Source organism: Erpetoichthys calabaricus, chromosome 2 (assembly GCF_900747795.2).
Source record: "Erpetoichthys calabaricus chromosome 2, fErpCal1.3, whole genome shotgun sequence".
NCBI classification, from domain to species: Eukaryota; Metazoa; Chordata; class Cladistia; order Polypteriformes; family Polypteridae; genus Erpetoichthys; species Erpetoichthys calabaricus.
In genome coordinates, this window is record NC_041395.2 from 325,421,753 (window position 1) to 325,439,520 (window position 17,768).

Below are 17,768 nucleotides of genomic sequence, written 5' to 3' on the forward strand. Positions count from 1 at the left end.
ACAATTTGTATCCAACACATTACTGTGGAGATGAAATCACATGACATTTTAACTTTTAACTGTAGTATTAGTATAAGAATCTAATTTAGTGACCAGATATTTGTCATGCATGTTCTCCCCGTGTCTGCGTGGGTTTCCTCCGGGCGCTCCGGTTTCCTCCCACAGTCCAAAGACATGCAGGTTAGGTGCATTGGCGATTCTAAATTGTCCCTAGTGTGTGCTTGGTGTGTTTGTGTGTGTCCTGAGGTGGGTTGGCGCCCAGGATTGGTTCCTGTCTTGTGCCCTGTGTTGGCTGGGATTGGCTCCAGCAGACCCCCGCGACCCTGTGTTAGGATTCAGCGGGTTGGAAAAATGGATGGATGGATGGATGGATATTTGTCATGCATGTGCATCTGGAGATCAACTTCCTGGATGTATTGTGGTAAGTGGTACCACTCTGGGAAGAGAGCATCCACTTATGCCAACTGTCTCTTCCTGACATCCAGCCAGGGCACCTAACCACACCCACAACTCCCAGAGCAGGCCCTGCCCCTTCCATTCGGGGCGCTATAAAACTAGACAACCCTGGAAGGAGGTGTCTCATTTTGACCTGCAGAACTGGACATCCCTTTTTGGGCTACTTCAGCCATCATTTAAGTCATGCCATTGTGCACTCTTTTCATTTTTAAATCAAAAATATTAATGATTATATAAACATTAGTTGGGACACAACTGAACATATTTGTCAACTTTAGATTGGGTTTATTTTTTTAGGAGTCTAGGCCTCCAAATCTTCCATATATAAAAGCATCTGTTTTTGAGATCTACAGTACATATCGTGTTTTGCAATGGCACTTTTCTTCACAGAAACATGAACAGATAATGATAATTATATTATTATTAATAATAATAATAATAATTAGTAACTCTTCACATTTATATAGCACTACTCAAAGCGCTTTGCAAACTCCATGCAATGAGGACCCGGGACGTGAACCCATGATGTGGACAAATTTGTTGGTATCCCACCATGAAAAAAGAAAACCCCACAGATATCTCTGAAATAAATTGAAACAGATAAAAATAATTGACCCCCATCATTGTATAATCTGTTTTTTTTAACAAAAATCAGACTTTGCTTTTGTGTTTTAATAAAACAGAATATTTCAAATAATAACACAAATTAAAAATGGCATGGACAAAAAAGATGGGACCCTTCACCTAATATTTTGTAGCACAACATTCAGAGTTCTCAATCACTGCACACAAGCAACTCCTGAAGCTCTCCATGAGACTTCTGCTCCCATCCACAGGTCATTCGGCCCACTAGTCCTGAGCAAACTGCTCCAGCTGTGACAGACGTGAAGGGGGTCTTCTCCACACTGCATGTTTCAGTTCTTTCTGTGGATGTTTGATAGGATTCAACTTCAGAATAGTCCAATGTTCTGTTCTTAGCCATTCTTGGGTGCTTTTTGCTGTGTGTTTTGGTACATTATGCTGTTGGTAGATCCCTGATCTGTGACTAACGCTGAGCTTTCTGACACTGGGCAGGACATTTCACTCCAGGATGTCTTGATAGTCTTGAGATTTCATTGTTCCCTGCACAGACTTAAGGCACCCTGTGCCAGATACAACAAAGCAGCTCCATAACATCACAGAGCCTCCTCCATGTTTCACTGCAGTTCTGGTGTTCTTTTCATTGAAAGTTTCACTTTTTGTCTGAGAACACAGAGCTGATGTGACCTGCTTGAAAGCTCCAAGTTTTGTCACATCTGTCCTAAGGACATTCACTCACATGAAATGTGTCTTGTCAATATGCATTTTAGCAAATTTCCAGTCTGGCTTTTTATGTGGAGTCCTCCTGGGCCTCCTTCCATTGAGCCCACTGCCACTCAAAAAATGACAGATGGTACAATTAGACACTGCTGGACCTTTTTTTCTACCATTCTCATTACTTTCCTGCCCACACTGGAGTCGATTTTCTTCTTTTCCTACAATGGACCCTTAAACTTCTTAGTAATATTTACAACTGTTATCCCAGGAACATCAAGCTGCTTGTAGATGGTCTTCTAGCCTTTGCCTCTAATATGCTTGTCTCTCACTTTCTTTCTGATCCCCTCAAACAACTCTCTCTTTTGCTTTGTCTGGTCCATGTTCAGTGTGGGACACACAATGACACCCAACAGCAGAGTGACAACTTTTCTCCATTTAAATCAGCTGAATGACTGATTGCACAATTGGAGAAACGTGTGATATGAATTCAAGAACACAGCGAGTTTGGAAAATCACTCAAATACACTTATTTGTGGTCGCTGGTAGGGGTTTCAGCAAGTCTGTCCAGGCCATTTTAGAATATCTTTGTAGAATAAGCAACACTTGATGTCTTGTCCCACTTGCTTTGCTTTACTTGATGACATATTAAAGGCTGGCAGGTACACAGGGGACAATCACTTCTCATTTCATCACTTTTCAGGGGGCATACAACACTTTGTCAATGAGCTGTAAGGGGACCATCAAATTTGTCCATGTTAAGCCCTTATTACTTGGTCAAATTGTGAATTTCCCCTTCAGATTAATAAAGTATATCTAATCTAATCTATAATTCCCCATAACTGTACCCCCCACTCGGTTTTGTCATATTACACCATGGTTAATTTAAAATGCACATTTTGAAACTGCTTAATCACCTCGTTTCTTTCCTGAAGCATCATGCAGGTTGCATTATCTGATCAGGCAAATGTCCAAAAAAAGAAAAGTGTGGGCTTAAGATGGCAACACCCATGACTCACCTTCCCAGATTCCATCTATGTCTATGATATCAGAAATAGCATTTTTATCACATCCGGGCATTTCTTTTCCTCCGTTGGGATAAAAGTCCATGTGGCCTACAGGCTGCATTAACCCAAAACCTAAAGTGATGGAAGGAACACGATTAGCATAGTTCAAGAACAGGCCTGCTCGTCAGTACCTGCTCCCCTTCACACTTGTCACACATGCGCGTCAGAGGGTCAGTTTCACCCTGGACCAAGAGAGAGTATTGCCACTAACTGTGTTGTCTTCTTCTCCCACTGCAGTACTGAGAAACGCCCCAGTGAGGCAAATGACTCTGCTGGACCATTAAAGCACAACCAAGCAACCAGAGGGACAGAGCTCCTCGATAACCTGAACAAACCTTTACAATTATTCGTCCCCGCATTAATTGGAGACTGCTCTTTTGTTCTGTTTTGATGACATTGAGTGCTTGAAGTAAACAGGGATGGCTCCCCAATATTTATTTTTCTCAAGGCAGTCATTCCCTTAGGTGACTACACATCTAAAGTTGTGTCTTTCAGGATCTGCAGATGTTTAAAACCATTGCAACATTTGTGGCTCATTTTCTCACATTTATATCCCTCGTGATTTTTGTTGCCTCTTTGATGACGCCATCCACGTGTCTGTCTGTGTCTGCAGTGCCTCTGCTTACTGTCATGTAACTTGACCAACAGTACCCATAAAGCAAACATATTAGGTCCCTACAACTAGGAATCAGAAGCAGAACAGACGGACAAAATGGGTTTGCACTAAAAGTGGGTCGAGGCAGCTTCAAGAAGCAATGAATTTTCTCAAGATGACCAAAATGTCACAAATGCTTTGAGTCCTTCCTCCAGTCTGTGATGTCCCCTCAGTCTGTTAATAATAATAATAATAATAATTCTCTGCATTTATATAACGCTTTTCTCACTACTCAAAGCACTCAGCAATTGCAGGTTAAGGGCCTTGCTGTCCCCTCAAAATAACTCAACACACAGCCATTAATGTCTAAACCACTAGCAACAAAAGTGAGTTCACCCCTAGGTGAAAAATGTCCAAATTGTTGCCCAGTTAGCCATTTTCCCTCCGTCTCAGATGTGAATGGGGAGCAGGTGTGTTAAATTTGGTGTTGTCGCTCTCACACTCTCTCATACTGGTCACTGGAAGTTCAACATGGCACCTCATGGCAAAGAACTCTCTTGGGATCTGAAAAAAAGAATTGTTGCTCTACATAAAGATGGTCTCGGCTATAAGAAGATTGCCAACACCCTGAAACTGAGCTGCAGCACGGTGGCCAAGACCATACAGCGGTTTAACAGGAAAGGTTCCACTCAGAACAGGCCTCACCATGGCCGACAAAAGAAGCTGAGGGCATGTGCTCAGAGTCATATCCAGAGGTTGTCTTTTGAAAATAGACGTATGAGTGCTGCCAGCATTGCTGCAAAGGTTGAAGGGGGTGAGGGGGGGGGGGTCAGCCTGTCAGTGCTCAGACCATACGCAGACTGCATCAAATTGGTCTACATGGCTGTCGTCCCAGAAGGAAGCCTCTTGTAAAGATGATACACAAGAAAGCCTGTAAACAGTTTGCTGAAGACAAGCAGACTAAGGACATGGATTACTGGAACCATGTCCTGTGGTCTGATGAGACCAAGATAAACTTATTTGGTTCAGATGGTGTCAAGCGTGTGTGGTGGCAACCAGGTGAGGAGTACAAAGACAAGTGTGTCTTGCCTACAGTCAAGCATGGTGGTGGGAGTGTCATGGTTTGGGGCTGCATGAGTGCTGCCGGCACTGGGGAGCTACAGTTCATTGAGGGAACCATGAATGCCAACATGTACTGTGACATACTGAAGCAGAGCGTGATCCCCTCCATTCGGAAACTGGGCCGCAGGGCAATATTCCAACATGATAACGACCCCAAACACACCTCCAAGATGACCACTGCCTTGCTAAACAAACTGAGGGTAAAGGTGCTGGACTGGCCAAGCATGTCTCCAGAGACCTAAACCATATTGAGCGTCTATGGGGCATCCTCAAATGGAAGGTGGAGGAGTGCAAAGTCTCTAACATCCACCAGCTCCGTGATGTCATCATGGTGGAGAGGAAGAGGATTCCAGTGGCAACCTGTGAAGCTCTAGTGAACTCTATGCCCAAGAGAGTTAAGGCAGTGCTGGAAAATAATGGTGGTCACACAAAATATGGACACTTTGGGCAAAATTTGGACATTTTTCACTTAGGGGTGTACTCACTTTTGTTGCCAGCGGTTTAGACATTAATGGCTGTGTGCTGAGTTATTTTGAGGGGACATCAAATTTACACTGTTATACAAGCTGTACACGGACTACTTTACATTGTATCAAAGTGTCATATCTTCAGTGTTGTCCCATGAAAAGATATAATAAAATATTTACAAAGATATGAGGGTGTACTCACTTTTGTGAGTTACTGTACATACTGTACGTACCAATGGGGTGCATATACAAATATAAACTACCATTAAGTAAAAACTGATCCATTATAAATTACCCAGGAAGTATAATTACAAGCACCACCTTTCAGTTCTTTAAACTTGAAATGCTATTCCTTAACCTAACCAATAGATGGCACTGTTTCCCCAGTTTCCAAATACTGGCACTACATGAGGCCCAAGATGGCGTTCATATTCAAAAAGGGAATTTCCAAAAATTTTAATACAATTCTGTGCCATCGAAACATGTCAAAATTAGAATCTTAGAACAATGCAAAAGACATTTATTGCTCTTGATTTTTTTTTCTTTTATTTTAACATTGCATACAATCGAGTCGAACTTATATAAGAAATGACTTCATAGTGAGCACACAAACACAAGAAAGCTACTAGAGAAACAAAAATGAAATGAAAAAATATCAGAACATTAAAAAAAAAGGAATGCAACAAAACCGAATTCAACACCCACCTGATGCCCTGGAATGTTAACAGTGAATAATATTAATAAGTCATTCATACCACAAACAGAAACATGGTTATCAGGGAACAGTTATGTATACGAGAACTAAAAGTGTTAGGTATAAATTTAAAGTACACTAAACACGTTAATTTTTAAAGGCGACAGCAACACACAACACACACATTTAGCGGGTTTAGAATCAAGCTCAGAACAGAAAGCACAAACATGGAGTCTATGGGCACAAACACACTGGGCTTGTCTTGCCAGCTCAAACGTGAAGCACATATTTCTACGCTCGTTTTGTTGCATTGCAGTGATTTTTTAAAATTAGTTTTGTTATTTGGGTAGTTATTTTGTATCACTCTTTTCGTGGTAACATTCTGTCTCTATTTTCTGTAATTATTTGTCCAGGGTTACCATCACTTAGTGTCTGTAGATTTTATGGGCGTCTGATCACTATGAAGCTCTGCGAGTTTTTTGCACATGATACTCATGTCATGAGGCCCTCAGCACTACTGTGTCCATGAAATATGAAGACAGTGTCCTGACTCAGTAGGAAAACAGAGACCTAACTAATATCCAAACCAAAACAAAAGGCCTACCGCTCCATTTGACTTGACTCAATGAGCCGTAACTCTTAACGGAAAACAAATCTACTTACCGAGATTGGGGATCATTGGAGCCGCGTCCGTGTGTATGACGTCCACAAACGCAGCGTCACTGGGATCCAGTCGAACTTCAAGAGGTGTGTACTGGAAGTAGGGTTCAGCAGGGTCAAGGCCTGGCCACAAGTAAAGGTGTGTGAGTTTAGGTTACAGCAGAACAAACCAAACTATCTTGTTCATTTTGTACAATTAAAATGTTGTTAATAAGGTGTCTCTTCTCATCAGCTCAGGGGCCTCCCGCTATCGAGTGAGGTATGTGATAACCCGCCGGGCTGAGAGGGGGCGCTGATGCTAACTTTCTCTTCTCCTTCTCACACACAGCACTGAGAAACCGCCCAGTGGGGGCACTTAGCCCCGCCCCTTCGAGTCTGCACACCATAAGATGCCTGGCTGTCTAACGAGTGGCCCGCTGGATGGAGCTCCTGTGATTGACCCTTACCATTACAGCCAAAGTGCTTGTTAATTATAATTTTACCTGAGAGGTTATTTTTGCTTTGTTGCCTAAAGGTGTGTGTTTTTTTCTTTTGTTTTGAACCAGCATTAAATGGGACAACCCTGTTGATGTCCCAAATTATCCTTTGTTGCTCTGACCTGTCATTCCAGTACCCGGTCACAGCATTTTTAGATAAAGGTGATATAATGTAACAAACATCACGCCACATTTGCATTTTGTAGTCCAGTGTATAATAATAATAAAAAGCTCAAATACAAATTTTACATGTTGAAAAAGTAAGTCCACCCCTCCATTTCTCACAATCTCGAATACATCAAATTAGAATCAGCTACACCAGATCAGAACATCATTAGAGAGGATCTTGTCTGACCCTGTCATATTTAAACTTAGTCAGCCATTTTGTTTGATGTTGACATGTGTGTTGTCACCACACAGAGATCGAAAGAGCCATCTGAGGCCTTCACAAATAAGGTTAGAGATGCATAGGAGTCTGGGAAGGGATTTAAAAAGATCTTCAAACATTCCACTGTCCGGAAGATCATCCATAAGTGGAGAAGACTGCAAACAACTGGTGACTTGTCCAGGCCAGGCCGCCTCACAAAGTTCATCCTTGGTAGCAGAACTCAAGATGCTGAAAGACATCTCTAAGAGCTCATGATGGGACCTCCATGTAGCTCTGGCCACTGTTGATGTCAAACTGCATAAGGGCAAGACTAAAGTTTACCCATGAACACCTCGGACTTCAGGAGCAATGTGCTCTGGACAGCCAAGGCACAGACAGAATCATAGAAACATAGAAACACGCTTGGTAAAAACAGAAAATTGCATTTGACCAGAAACACCTGGTAGCAACTGGAAGTGAAAGAATTAGGGCCTGAATAGCTCACTAACACAAAATCCACTAGGAATTCTTCATAGTACCAGAAAAGGCCTGAGAACAATGTGAGACCATCTGTCAGAAGACTGAATCTCAACTGAAGGTGGACCTTACAACTTGACAATGACCCTAAACATACCAGAATATCCATCAAGGAATGGTGGAAAAGAAGGAAATGGATGGTTCTGGAATGGCCAAGTCAAAGCCCAGCTCTGAATCCAATCGAGATGTTATGGGGGTCTTTCCCTAGTAATCATTAGCATTTGAAGCTGATTCATTAAGGATGAGCTAAAGGGGGTTTACCATTAGAACACTGGAGTGATTTCTACTGAAATGGGGCTTTGCAGTCGTATGGGAATACAGAATTATAAATCAGACATTTCAAGCAGTAATTGCCATTTGCAACATTAATAATGTCTTGGCTACATTTTAATAATCAATTTAGTTGTACCTTGTGTCACACACATGTGCATGGGAGCCAGCCACAGGGATCAGAAGAAGGGAATTCCATGCCCAGCCAAGGGGTGGCGGGGTGCATTCAACTCTCTTATTTTGTCCCCACAGACCATACACAGGAAATCCTACCTGAATACAATGATGTCACTTCTGCCTCGGCTCTGAGGATGTCATTTCCTGTCCTGGCCCCGAGGACGACATCACTTCCTGTCCCGGCCCCGAGGATGACATCACTTCTGCAAACCTCCCTATAAAACCTCACTCCCTTCCTCTATTGATCAGTTTTGTTTGGACTCCATTCTGTACATTGTTGTGCTGAAGACTTTGCCACACTTTTCAGCCAAGGTCAAGAACACGGGTGGCTGCCCCAAACCTTTGTTTTGTGTCAAGTCTCTTTATTTCACACTTGTTAAAAAAAGTATGAATTTCTATCAAAGAAAATTCATTTGTTTGGTTGATTTCTCAACTTTTGAACGCGAGCTTACTTGGGGTCTTAATAAAGTTAAAATCCCGGGACGAGTGGAGATGCGTACAATTGTATCTAATGTGTGGTCCTTCCTTCTTAAATTGCACACACCCCCAATTTTCAATCCCACTCACCCAATTGCAGCAAGGAACACTAGTATAAAAAGTGCCATATAAATAAATCATTATTTAACCAAACTCCTGCTATGACAAGCACCATAATGAATGTGTTTACAGAACACACAAAGTGGCGCAGTAAGACCGTAAATCAGTTTATAGGGTTAAAGAGGTGCCAGTTAAAAGGGCGCGACATTCGCCAGTCATCATTTCTGAAGTGTCTTTCTCCTCACCTGTTATCCTTGAAATCCCCGGCTTCCTCTTTCCAGCCTCTCCACATGCATGAGCCCCCAGGCTGTGACCAATGAGGTGAATACGAGAAGGGGGGTAGTTAAAGTTTCTCTTTGAAAGGGAAAAAGAAAATATATATATATTGTAACAATGCTCTATATAAGCACCCGACCCAACACAGATTGGACATGAGAGGCACATATAAAAATAAAAGACTTTTTATTTGTCTTCACCTGTGGGGCATGTCTTCCCCGTAATCCCCACAGGCACAACACAGTCCCAAACAACACACAACCGTAAATCAAAACACTCCTCTCTTCTACCACCACTCCTTCACAAGCTTTGTCCTCCTCCTCCCGACTCTGGCTCCTGAGTAGTGGTTGCTGGCTCCTTTTATGGCCCACCCGGAAGTGCTCCAGGTGCTTGATCACCTGTTTCCGGTTGCACTCCCGGGTGGGGCTGAAGATTCGTCCAGTTGGGCTCAGGAGCCCATGCAGTGCCCCCTGGCGGCCACCCCAGATCTCAACAGGGCTGTGGAGAACTCCATCTCCCATGGAGCCCTGCGGGAGGCTGAGGCACCGCTCCAACCCAGGGGGGGCGGCCATCCAGCGTCCAGGGGGAGGTATTGCACTGTCCAGGGCTGCTCCCCCTGAAAATATAGTGAAGTCCGCCACAATATATAAAAATAAATGAATAAATGCATACTGTATTATCATCCTTGGATAAATAGGATGTGACCCCAATGCCCACCCACATTCTCCGTACGTCAAAGTCTATTTTTTCATCATTATTTATTGTATTACATTTTAGGCAATGTGTCAATCTGTCAATCAATGGCAATTTATATAGTGCCTTTCACAGTGAGCTCTGTCATTTCCACTGCTACACTGTAGTGCATTTTTAGATGCCATTTACTTCTTTTGTCCCCATCCAAAGAAATAAGTTACAATATTTTTTCAGTATTGCTATATATACTGTCACATGTGTGCACATAGGGGACACTTAAAGGGCTCAGATAATTGTAATCTTCATCCAGAAAGCCAAAGGGTGCTGTCGCCTTTTCTTGTCCTCTCTCTGCAGACTTGAAGATTGACAACCGTGACACTTCTGATGTCACTTCCAGTCTCCGCCCACCTAGACCCGACTCTTCCTTTATCACTGGAAGCAAAGTCGTCTTAGTCAGTGTATCTTGGAGACTCACATTGTCACGATGTTTCTTTTTTCCATGTGCTATACCTTGCGTTCACAGTGGAGGCTGGGTGGTCTTTTGGCCTTGGAACCCCTGCAGATTGTGTGTTTTTTTCTCCAGCCTAACTGGAGATTTTCTTTTTTGTTTTTTCTGTCCTCCTGTCCATCCGACCTTACATTTTGTGATAGTTACAGGTTGTATAATATCACTGCCTAATTTTGTTTGTTTATGTTATATTAACTTCCTTTTTATTTCATCTTACAAAGCACTTTGAGCTATATTGTTTGTATGAAAACATGCTATAGAAATACAACAAATGTTGTTGTTTTATTTGAATTTATGGGGTTAGCCTTTTAGGTGCCCCAAGGATGTATCATCTCCCTTTGTCTTTTGTTACAATACAGTAATCCCTCGCTATATCGCGCTTCAACTTTCGCAGCTTCACTCTATCGCGGATTTTATATGTAAGCATATTTAAATATATATCGCTGATTTTTTGCTGGTTCGTGGATTTCTGCGGACAATAGGTCTTTTAATTTCTGGTACATGCTTCCTCAGTTGGTTTGCCCAGTTGATTTCATACAAGGGACGCTATTGGCAGATGGCTGAGAAGCTACCCAAATTACTTTTCTCTCTCTCTCTTTCTGTCTCACTCGCTCTGACATTCTCTGCTCCTGACGGAGGGGGTGTGAACAGGGGGGCTGTTCGCACACTGGCCTAGAGGATACGGACGCTCGTCTAAAAATGCTGAAAGATTACCTTCACGTTGCTCCCTTCTGTGCAGCTGCTTCGTGAAGCGACATGCTGCAGCATACTTAAAAGCTCGAAGGGCATGTATTGATTTTTGATTGTTTGTTTTTCTCTGTCTCTCTCTCTCTCTCTCTCTGACATTCTCTGCTCCTGACGGAGGGGGTGTGAGCTGCCGCCTTCAACTGCTTTGTGCCGCGGTGCTTCGCATACTTAAAAGCCAAACAGCCCTATTGATTTGTTTGCTTTTCTCTCTCTATCTCTCTGACATTCTCTGCTCCTGATGCACACTCCTTTGAAGAGGAAGATATGTTTGCATTCTTTTAATTGTGAGACAGAACTGTCATCTCTGTCTTGTCAGGGAGCACAGTTTAAACTTTTGAAAAAGAGACAAATATTTGTTTGCAGTGTTTGAATAACGTTCCTGTCTCTCTACAACTTCCTGTGTTTCTGTGCAAATCTGTGACCCAAGCATGACAATATAAAAATAACCATATAAACATATGGTTTCTACTTCGTGGATTTTCACCTTTCGCGGGGGGTTCTGGAACGCAACTCCCGCGATTGAGGAGGGATTACTGTACATAATAAGGGGTTTGGGCTGGAATTACTACTATTAATTGTGTTGCGTTTTCAGCTTTCCTGCTCTTGGATACTATTAGAGATGGCTATGTGATGTTTATCAGCTTCTGCACAATTGTCTCCACCGGACCAGTAACAAAATTACAGAATCCAGGTCTCAGCTCCACACTATGTACATGGATCCTGGGAAACACCTTCAGTTTCATTACTCTGAACATCTGCACCCTTGTGGTGGTCCGGGTAGGATCCACACTCCTTGGTAGCTTTCTGGGAGCCTCTTAAACTCAGACCTGCTGATAACGTACAGAGTGCAGAGGTGGTGCATTCCTACCTGTATTTACTTTTACTTATTTGGCTGACACTTTTTTCAAAGAGACTTGCAGCATTTATGATACAATTGGTTCCATTTCTTTTTGGTTTTTCAATTGGAGCCCAGACAGGTCAAGTGACTTGCTCAGGGTGACAAAGTGTCAGTAGCGGGATTTGAACCCACAACCTCTGGGTTTGAAGTTCAAAGCCTTAGCTACAACACCACACTGCTTGCAATGTATACATGTATTTGGGGGTCCATGTTAATGACAGGTTAGACTGATCTTGTAACACAGAGGAGTTATAGAAGAAAGGGCAGAGCAGACCCCTCGTCCTTAGGAGACTGTGTTCCTTTAATGTGGGGAGTGACATCCTTCACTTTTTCTATCACTCCATGATGGCTGGTGTGATTTTCTGCACTGTGATGTGCTGGGCTGATAATATCACTTACAAGGTACAGGCTCAATAATGGGATGCACTCTGGACCCCCTGGAAGTCTTAGTAAAGGATGGAATGAAAACAAAACTGAGTGCCATTATGAACAATGCAGCACATCATCTCTGTGACACACTAACAATGATGACTTTGAAACAACAAATTATTTAACAAAACCAAGAAATGTTACAGGGTGTCTTTTATACCAACAGCAATATGCCTGTATAGCGCCTTACTGGGACTGGGACTGCCAAGTCAGAAGATTTCTTCTTTTTAATTTTCTTGCTTTATAGTCATTCTGGTGTGTGCTATAAGAATGGTAGGAATAGGAAGCATTGATCTTCTTAAATGGAAACTAAAATACAGTCGGTACATCATATTTGTCACTTTTGAAGTTTAATATGTATGTCATGTCAATGCACAGTCTAATAAAGGCTCATTGATATGAATTATTTATACATGTGAATTATCATTTACAGTAGTTGCTTTAACTGCTTGATCAAGGGTGTCGTCACTTCTCACTTACTCTGAAACATTGTGTACACATGGGTTAGAGTTGCCATAAATATACACAAATGACATAAAGTCACTCCAACTCATTTTTTAAAAAATAATTTGCTCACTTAATTGTCCCACGGCAAATTATTATAAAATAATCAAAATAAATACCTCGAGAACATCTGCAAAGTATGCCATCTCAGCACCCACGACCCGGATGTTGTTGGACGCTTGAGTGTAGGCACAGCGAGAGCCGCCTTTCCAGTCGACACATATGCAGTTCACGTCTTCAACTTGCAAAAGCTCCTGCAGGAATCAAGCAGACAACCAAAGCTCATTGAAAACAGAAAGCTTATCCAACTTAAGTGCAAACACAATGCAAATAAGACTACAAAAAATGTAAAAAGATAAGAGACTTGAATTACTAAGATACGCACTTTAAGAAAGTTACTTAGCCTCTGAGGTTACATACACAGTAAACGGTGACTATTTGCCATTATCATGTTTCTTTCTAAGGGTATGTAACCTAAAGTTGTGCAAATGTAAATTTAAATACAGTAATCCCTCGCTACTTTGCGGTTCACTTTTCGCGGATTCACAACTTCGCAGATTTTATATGTAAGCATATATAGATAGATAGATAGATAGATAGATAGATAGATAGATAGATAGATAGATAGATAGATAGATAGATAGATAGATAGATAGATAGATAGATAGATAGATAGATACTTTATTAATCCCAATGGGAAATTCACATTCTTCAGCAGCAGCATACTCATACAATAAATAATATTAAATTAAAGAATGATAATAATGCAAGTGAAAAACAGACAATAACTATGTATAATGTTAAATGTTAACGTTTACCCCCCCGGGTGGAATTAAAGAGTCGCATAGTTTGGGGGACGAACGATCTCCTCAGTCTGTCAGTGGAGCAGGACGGTGACAGCAGTCTGTCGCTGAAGCTGCTCCTCTGTCTGGAGATGATACTATTTAATGGATGCAGTGGATTCTCCATAATTGATAGGAGCCTGCTGAGCGCCCTTCGCTCTGCCACAGATGTTAAACTATCCAGCTCCATGCCAACAATAGAGCTTGCCTTCCTCACCAGTTTGTCCAGGCGTGAGGCGTCCTTCTTCTTAATGCTGCCTCCCCAGCACACCACTGCGTAGAAGAGGGCACTCGCCACAACTGTCTGATAGAACATCTGCAGCATCTTATTGCAGATGTTGAAGGATGCCAGCCTTCTAAGGTAGTATAACCGGCTATGTCCTTTCTTGCACAGCGCATCAGTATTGGCAGTCCAGTCTAATTTATCATCCAGCTGCACTCCCAGATATGTATAGGTCTGCACCATCTGCACACAGTCACCTTTGATGATCACTGGGTCTATGAGGGGTCTGGGCCTCCTAAAATCCACCACCAGCTCCTTGGTTTTGCTGGTGTTCAGGTGTAGGTGGTTTGAGTCGCACCATTTAACAAAGTCATTGATTAGGTCCCTATACTCCTCCTCCAGCCCTAATCTAAATTATATAACTTTATTATTATATCTTAATTATATACTTTATTATATTTATTATGTCCCTTATCTAAATATATAACGCAGATTTTTCGCTGCTTCACAGGTTTCTGCGGACAATGGGTCTTTTTACTTCTGGTACTTGCTTCCTCAGTTGGTTTGCCCAGTTGATTTCATACAAGAGATGCTATTGGCGGATGGCTGAGAAGCTACCCAATCAGAGCACGCAGTTAAGTTCCTGTGTGCTGCTGATTGGCTCAGCGACGGAGTGCTGCATTAACCAGGAAGTCTCATCTCACTCATTCAGCATTAACGTGCTCTTGCTACTGCATTCAGGGGATTATCACCTTCATCGTCATCATTTTTACTGCGCAGCATATTCATCACCATCATCACGTCATATATAACTACGTGTACTTCACTATACAGTAAGTGTAAACTTATCTACCGATTTCATATTGCTTAGCAGTTGTCCCTGTTATTAATAGAGTAAAGGGTGGGTTGTAAACAATACAGGGAGGGTTTAAAAACGTCCAAATACACGTTAAATAATTAAATAAATATGGTGTCCCTACTTCACGGAAATTCAGTTATCGCGGTCGGCCTTGGAACCTAGTGAGGGTTTTCTGTAATAAGCATAAATACATATATACAATAAATGCATGACTGCACAGCCAGATAAACAGGCCTACAATCCCCATTGGACATTTTTTTCTCTGGAGTAATTACTGAAAGAGCAATTTCTGTAAATATACATCATACCTCTTATGACTTCAGAGTCCCAAAACACAAGAGAATTCAAAAAATGGCCACTAGAGGAGGCTATACCATGAAACCTATCGAGCACATACAGGTGTGGAGTACCACAATACAAGCCCCACAAAGCTGGCACCACAGTCAGGGTCACGTTCTTTGATTTTTCCAGCGACTTTAACACCATAGATGATTGGGGGTCTCGAGAGACTGAGTGAGGAGTCTGAGTGTCCTGATAAAAAAACAACATCCAGGTCTTTAATGACTTCTTGGGCACGGCCATCAGCAGTGTGTCTGTCTGCGGAGAGTGTCGACCTCATCGAGAGGTTTACTTACCTTGGCAGTGACATTCATATCTCGGGGGACTCTTCCTATGAAGTCATTAGACGGATTGGGAGAGCATGGGGGGGTCATGAGGTTACTGAAAAGGGGTGTGTGGCACTTCCCATGTCTCTGTAAAAGGATGAGGGTCAATGTTTTTAGAGTCCTGGTGCTTCCTATTTTGCTATATGGTTGCAAGATGTGGACACTATCCAGTAACCTGAGACGAAGACTGAACTCTTTTGGTACTGTGTCTCTTCAGAGAATCCTTCTGTATCGTTGGTTTGACTTTGTGTTGCTCATGGAGGCACCTTACCTGCATTGTGAGAGATCCTCAGTTATGGCACTACGAACATGTGGCACGATTCCCCGAGGGTGATTCAGCTAACAGGATCCTTATTGTTGAGGACCTGAGTAACTGGACCAGACCAAGGGAAAGCCCACATAACACCTGGCTGCGGCAGATAAGGATTCATTTCTGAAGGGTGCCAACCAGGATCCCTAGCTGTTTCGTCGTGTGGTGGGTGCAGCAACGCACTGTACCAGTGCATGCTCCCCAAGCTGACTTGACCTAACCTTTAACACCATTTTTCTTCATTAACTGGGGAATTAGCTCAAAGCTTTGCATCTTGATGCCCCCTCAATCTCCTGGATCATGGACTACCTGACCAACCTACAGCAATTTGTGAGGCTGAGGGGCTTTGTGTCAGAAATGGTGGTGTGTAATACTGAAGAACATCATGGAACTGTCCTGTCCCCCTTCCTGTTCATTCCCTCTACACAACAGACTTCCAGTACAATACCAGTGCTTGCCATCTACATAAATATTCAGATGACTCATCCATCAAAGGCTCAATTAATAATGGAGATGAGTCCATTATCAAAAAAATCACGTATAACCTGCCTGAATGACTATCGGCCAGTAGCGCTCACCCCGGTGATGATGAAGTGTTTTGAGAGCCTGGTCAGGAGTCATATCATGTCCTTTATCCCTCCCACCTTTGATGCACACCAATTTGCTTACAGGACTAACAGGTCTACTGAGGACGCTGTTGCTGCTGCTCTCCATGCTACCCTGTCCCATATGGAGCACCAGGGGAGCTACGCACGTCTCCTCTTTATTGATTTTAGCTCTGCTTTTAACATCATCCTCCTTCACAGATTGGTGTGCAAGCTGCTATCCCTGGGACTCCTGTCTCCCACCTGTATACGGATTAAAGACTTCCTGACAGACCGCACACAAAGGGTTAGGGTGGGCCCTCACATCTCCTCGGCCATCAGCATCAGCACTGGCTCTCCTCAGGGCTGTGTGCTGAGCCCCCTGCTCTTCACGCTGTACACACATGACTGCACCCCCACCCACCACAGCAACACCATCGTCAAATTTGCAGACAACACCACTGTGGTGGGGCTCATCTCTGGGGAGGAAGAATCCGCCTACAGGGACGAAGTGGAGTGGCTGACAGCGTGGTGTATTGACAACAACCTGCTCCTGAACACAAGTAAGACCAAGGAGCTCGTTGTGGACTTCAGGAAAAAGAAAACGGACATCAAACCACTCTACATCGGAGGGGACAGTGTGGAGAGGGTGTCAGACTTCCACTTCCTGAGAGTCCACATCACGGAAGACCTGTCCTGGGGTGTGAACACAGCTGAGCTGGCGAAGAAGGCTCAGCAGAGACTTTATTTCCTGAGAGTCCTAAGGAAAAATGACACCCCCCAAAAACTGCTGCCGTCCTTCTATGGCTGCTCTATTGAGAGTATCCTGTGCTACTGCCTCTGCGTGTGGTTTTCCAGCTGCACAACAGCACAGAGGAAAACACTTCAGCGGATCGTAAAGACTGCCCAGCAGATCATCGACTGCTCTTTACCCTCTCTGGATGAACTGCACAGCTCTCGCTGCCTCAGGAAAGCAGAAAACATCTTAAAAGACTCCTCACACCCCGCTCATGACGTGTTCCAACTGTTGCCATCAGGCAGAAGAGATAGGAGCATCAAATCAAAGACTAATAGACTGAAAAACAGTTTCTACCATGTTGCTATTAGGGCACTGAATGCCACCTAATCACCTCCAATACAGCAGTGCAATAGATGACATCTTGTGTGATAGTGTTCATGTGCAATTAAGGTCTTATGTGGAATGTTTGTGTTCTACCTTATTTCTTCTTATCCTTTTTTAATTATAGTTATTTTTATTTTGATACCACAGGGACTGCACCTAATTTTTTTGTATTTGTTACAATGACAATAAAGATATTCTGATTCTGAGTCAGAGTACAGGAAATTCATGGATGACTTTGTCTTGTGGTGTAACTCAGCATCAGCAAGACAAAAGAACTAGTGGTGAACTTCCAGCATGACAAAAAGTTTCTGAGTCCAGTCACCATCCATGGGGACTATGTGGAAGTGGTGCAGCGCTACAAGTACCTGGGGGTTCACATATAGTAAACA

The 17,768-nt window shown here is 42.9% G+C and overlaps 1 protein-coding gene across 1 annotated transcript in view; it reads right to left on the reverse strand.

Annotated features, from left to right (window-relative positions):
* The window catches only part of LOC114642022 (pancreatic lipase-related protein 2-like), a 48,501-nt gene that overhangs the window by 17,347 nt on the left and 13,386 nt on the right, over window positions 1-17,768 (reverse strand). The window contains exons 4-7 of the mRNA XM_051923488.1: window positions 12,893-13,027; window positions 8,964-9,072; window positions 6,358-6,477; window positions 2,769-2,888 (exon numbers count right to left, since the gene is read on the reverse strand). Coding sequence (XP_051779448.1) covers window positions 2,769-2,888; window positions 6,358-6,477; window positions 8,964-9,072; window positions 12,893-13,027 — 484 coding nt within the window. The remainder of the gene's footprint in view (window positions 1-2,768; window positions 2,889-6,357; window positions 6,478-8,963; window positions 9,073-12,892; window positions 13,028-17,768) is intronic.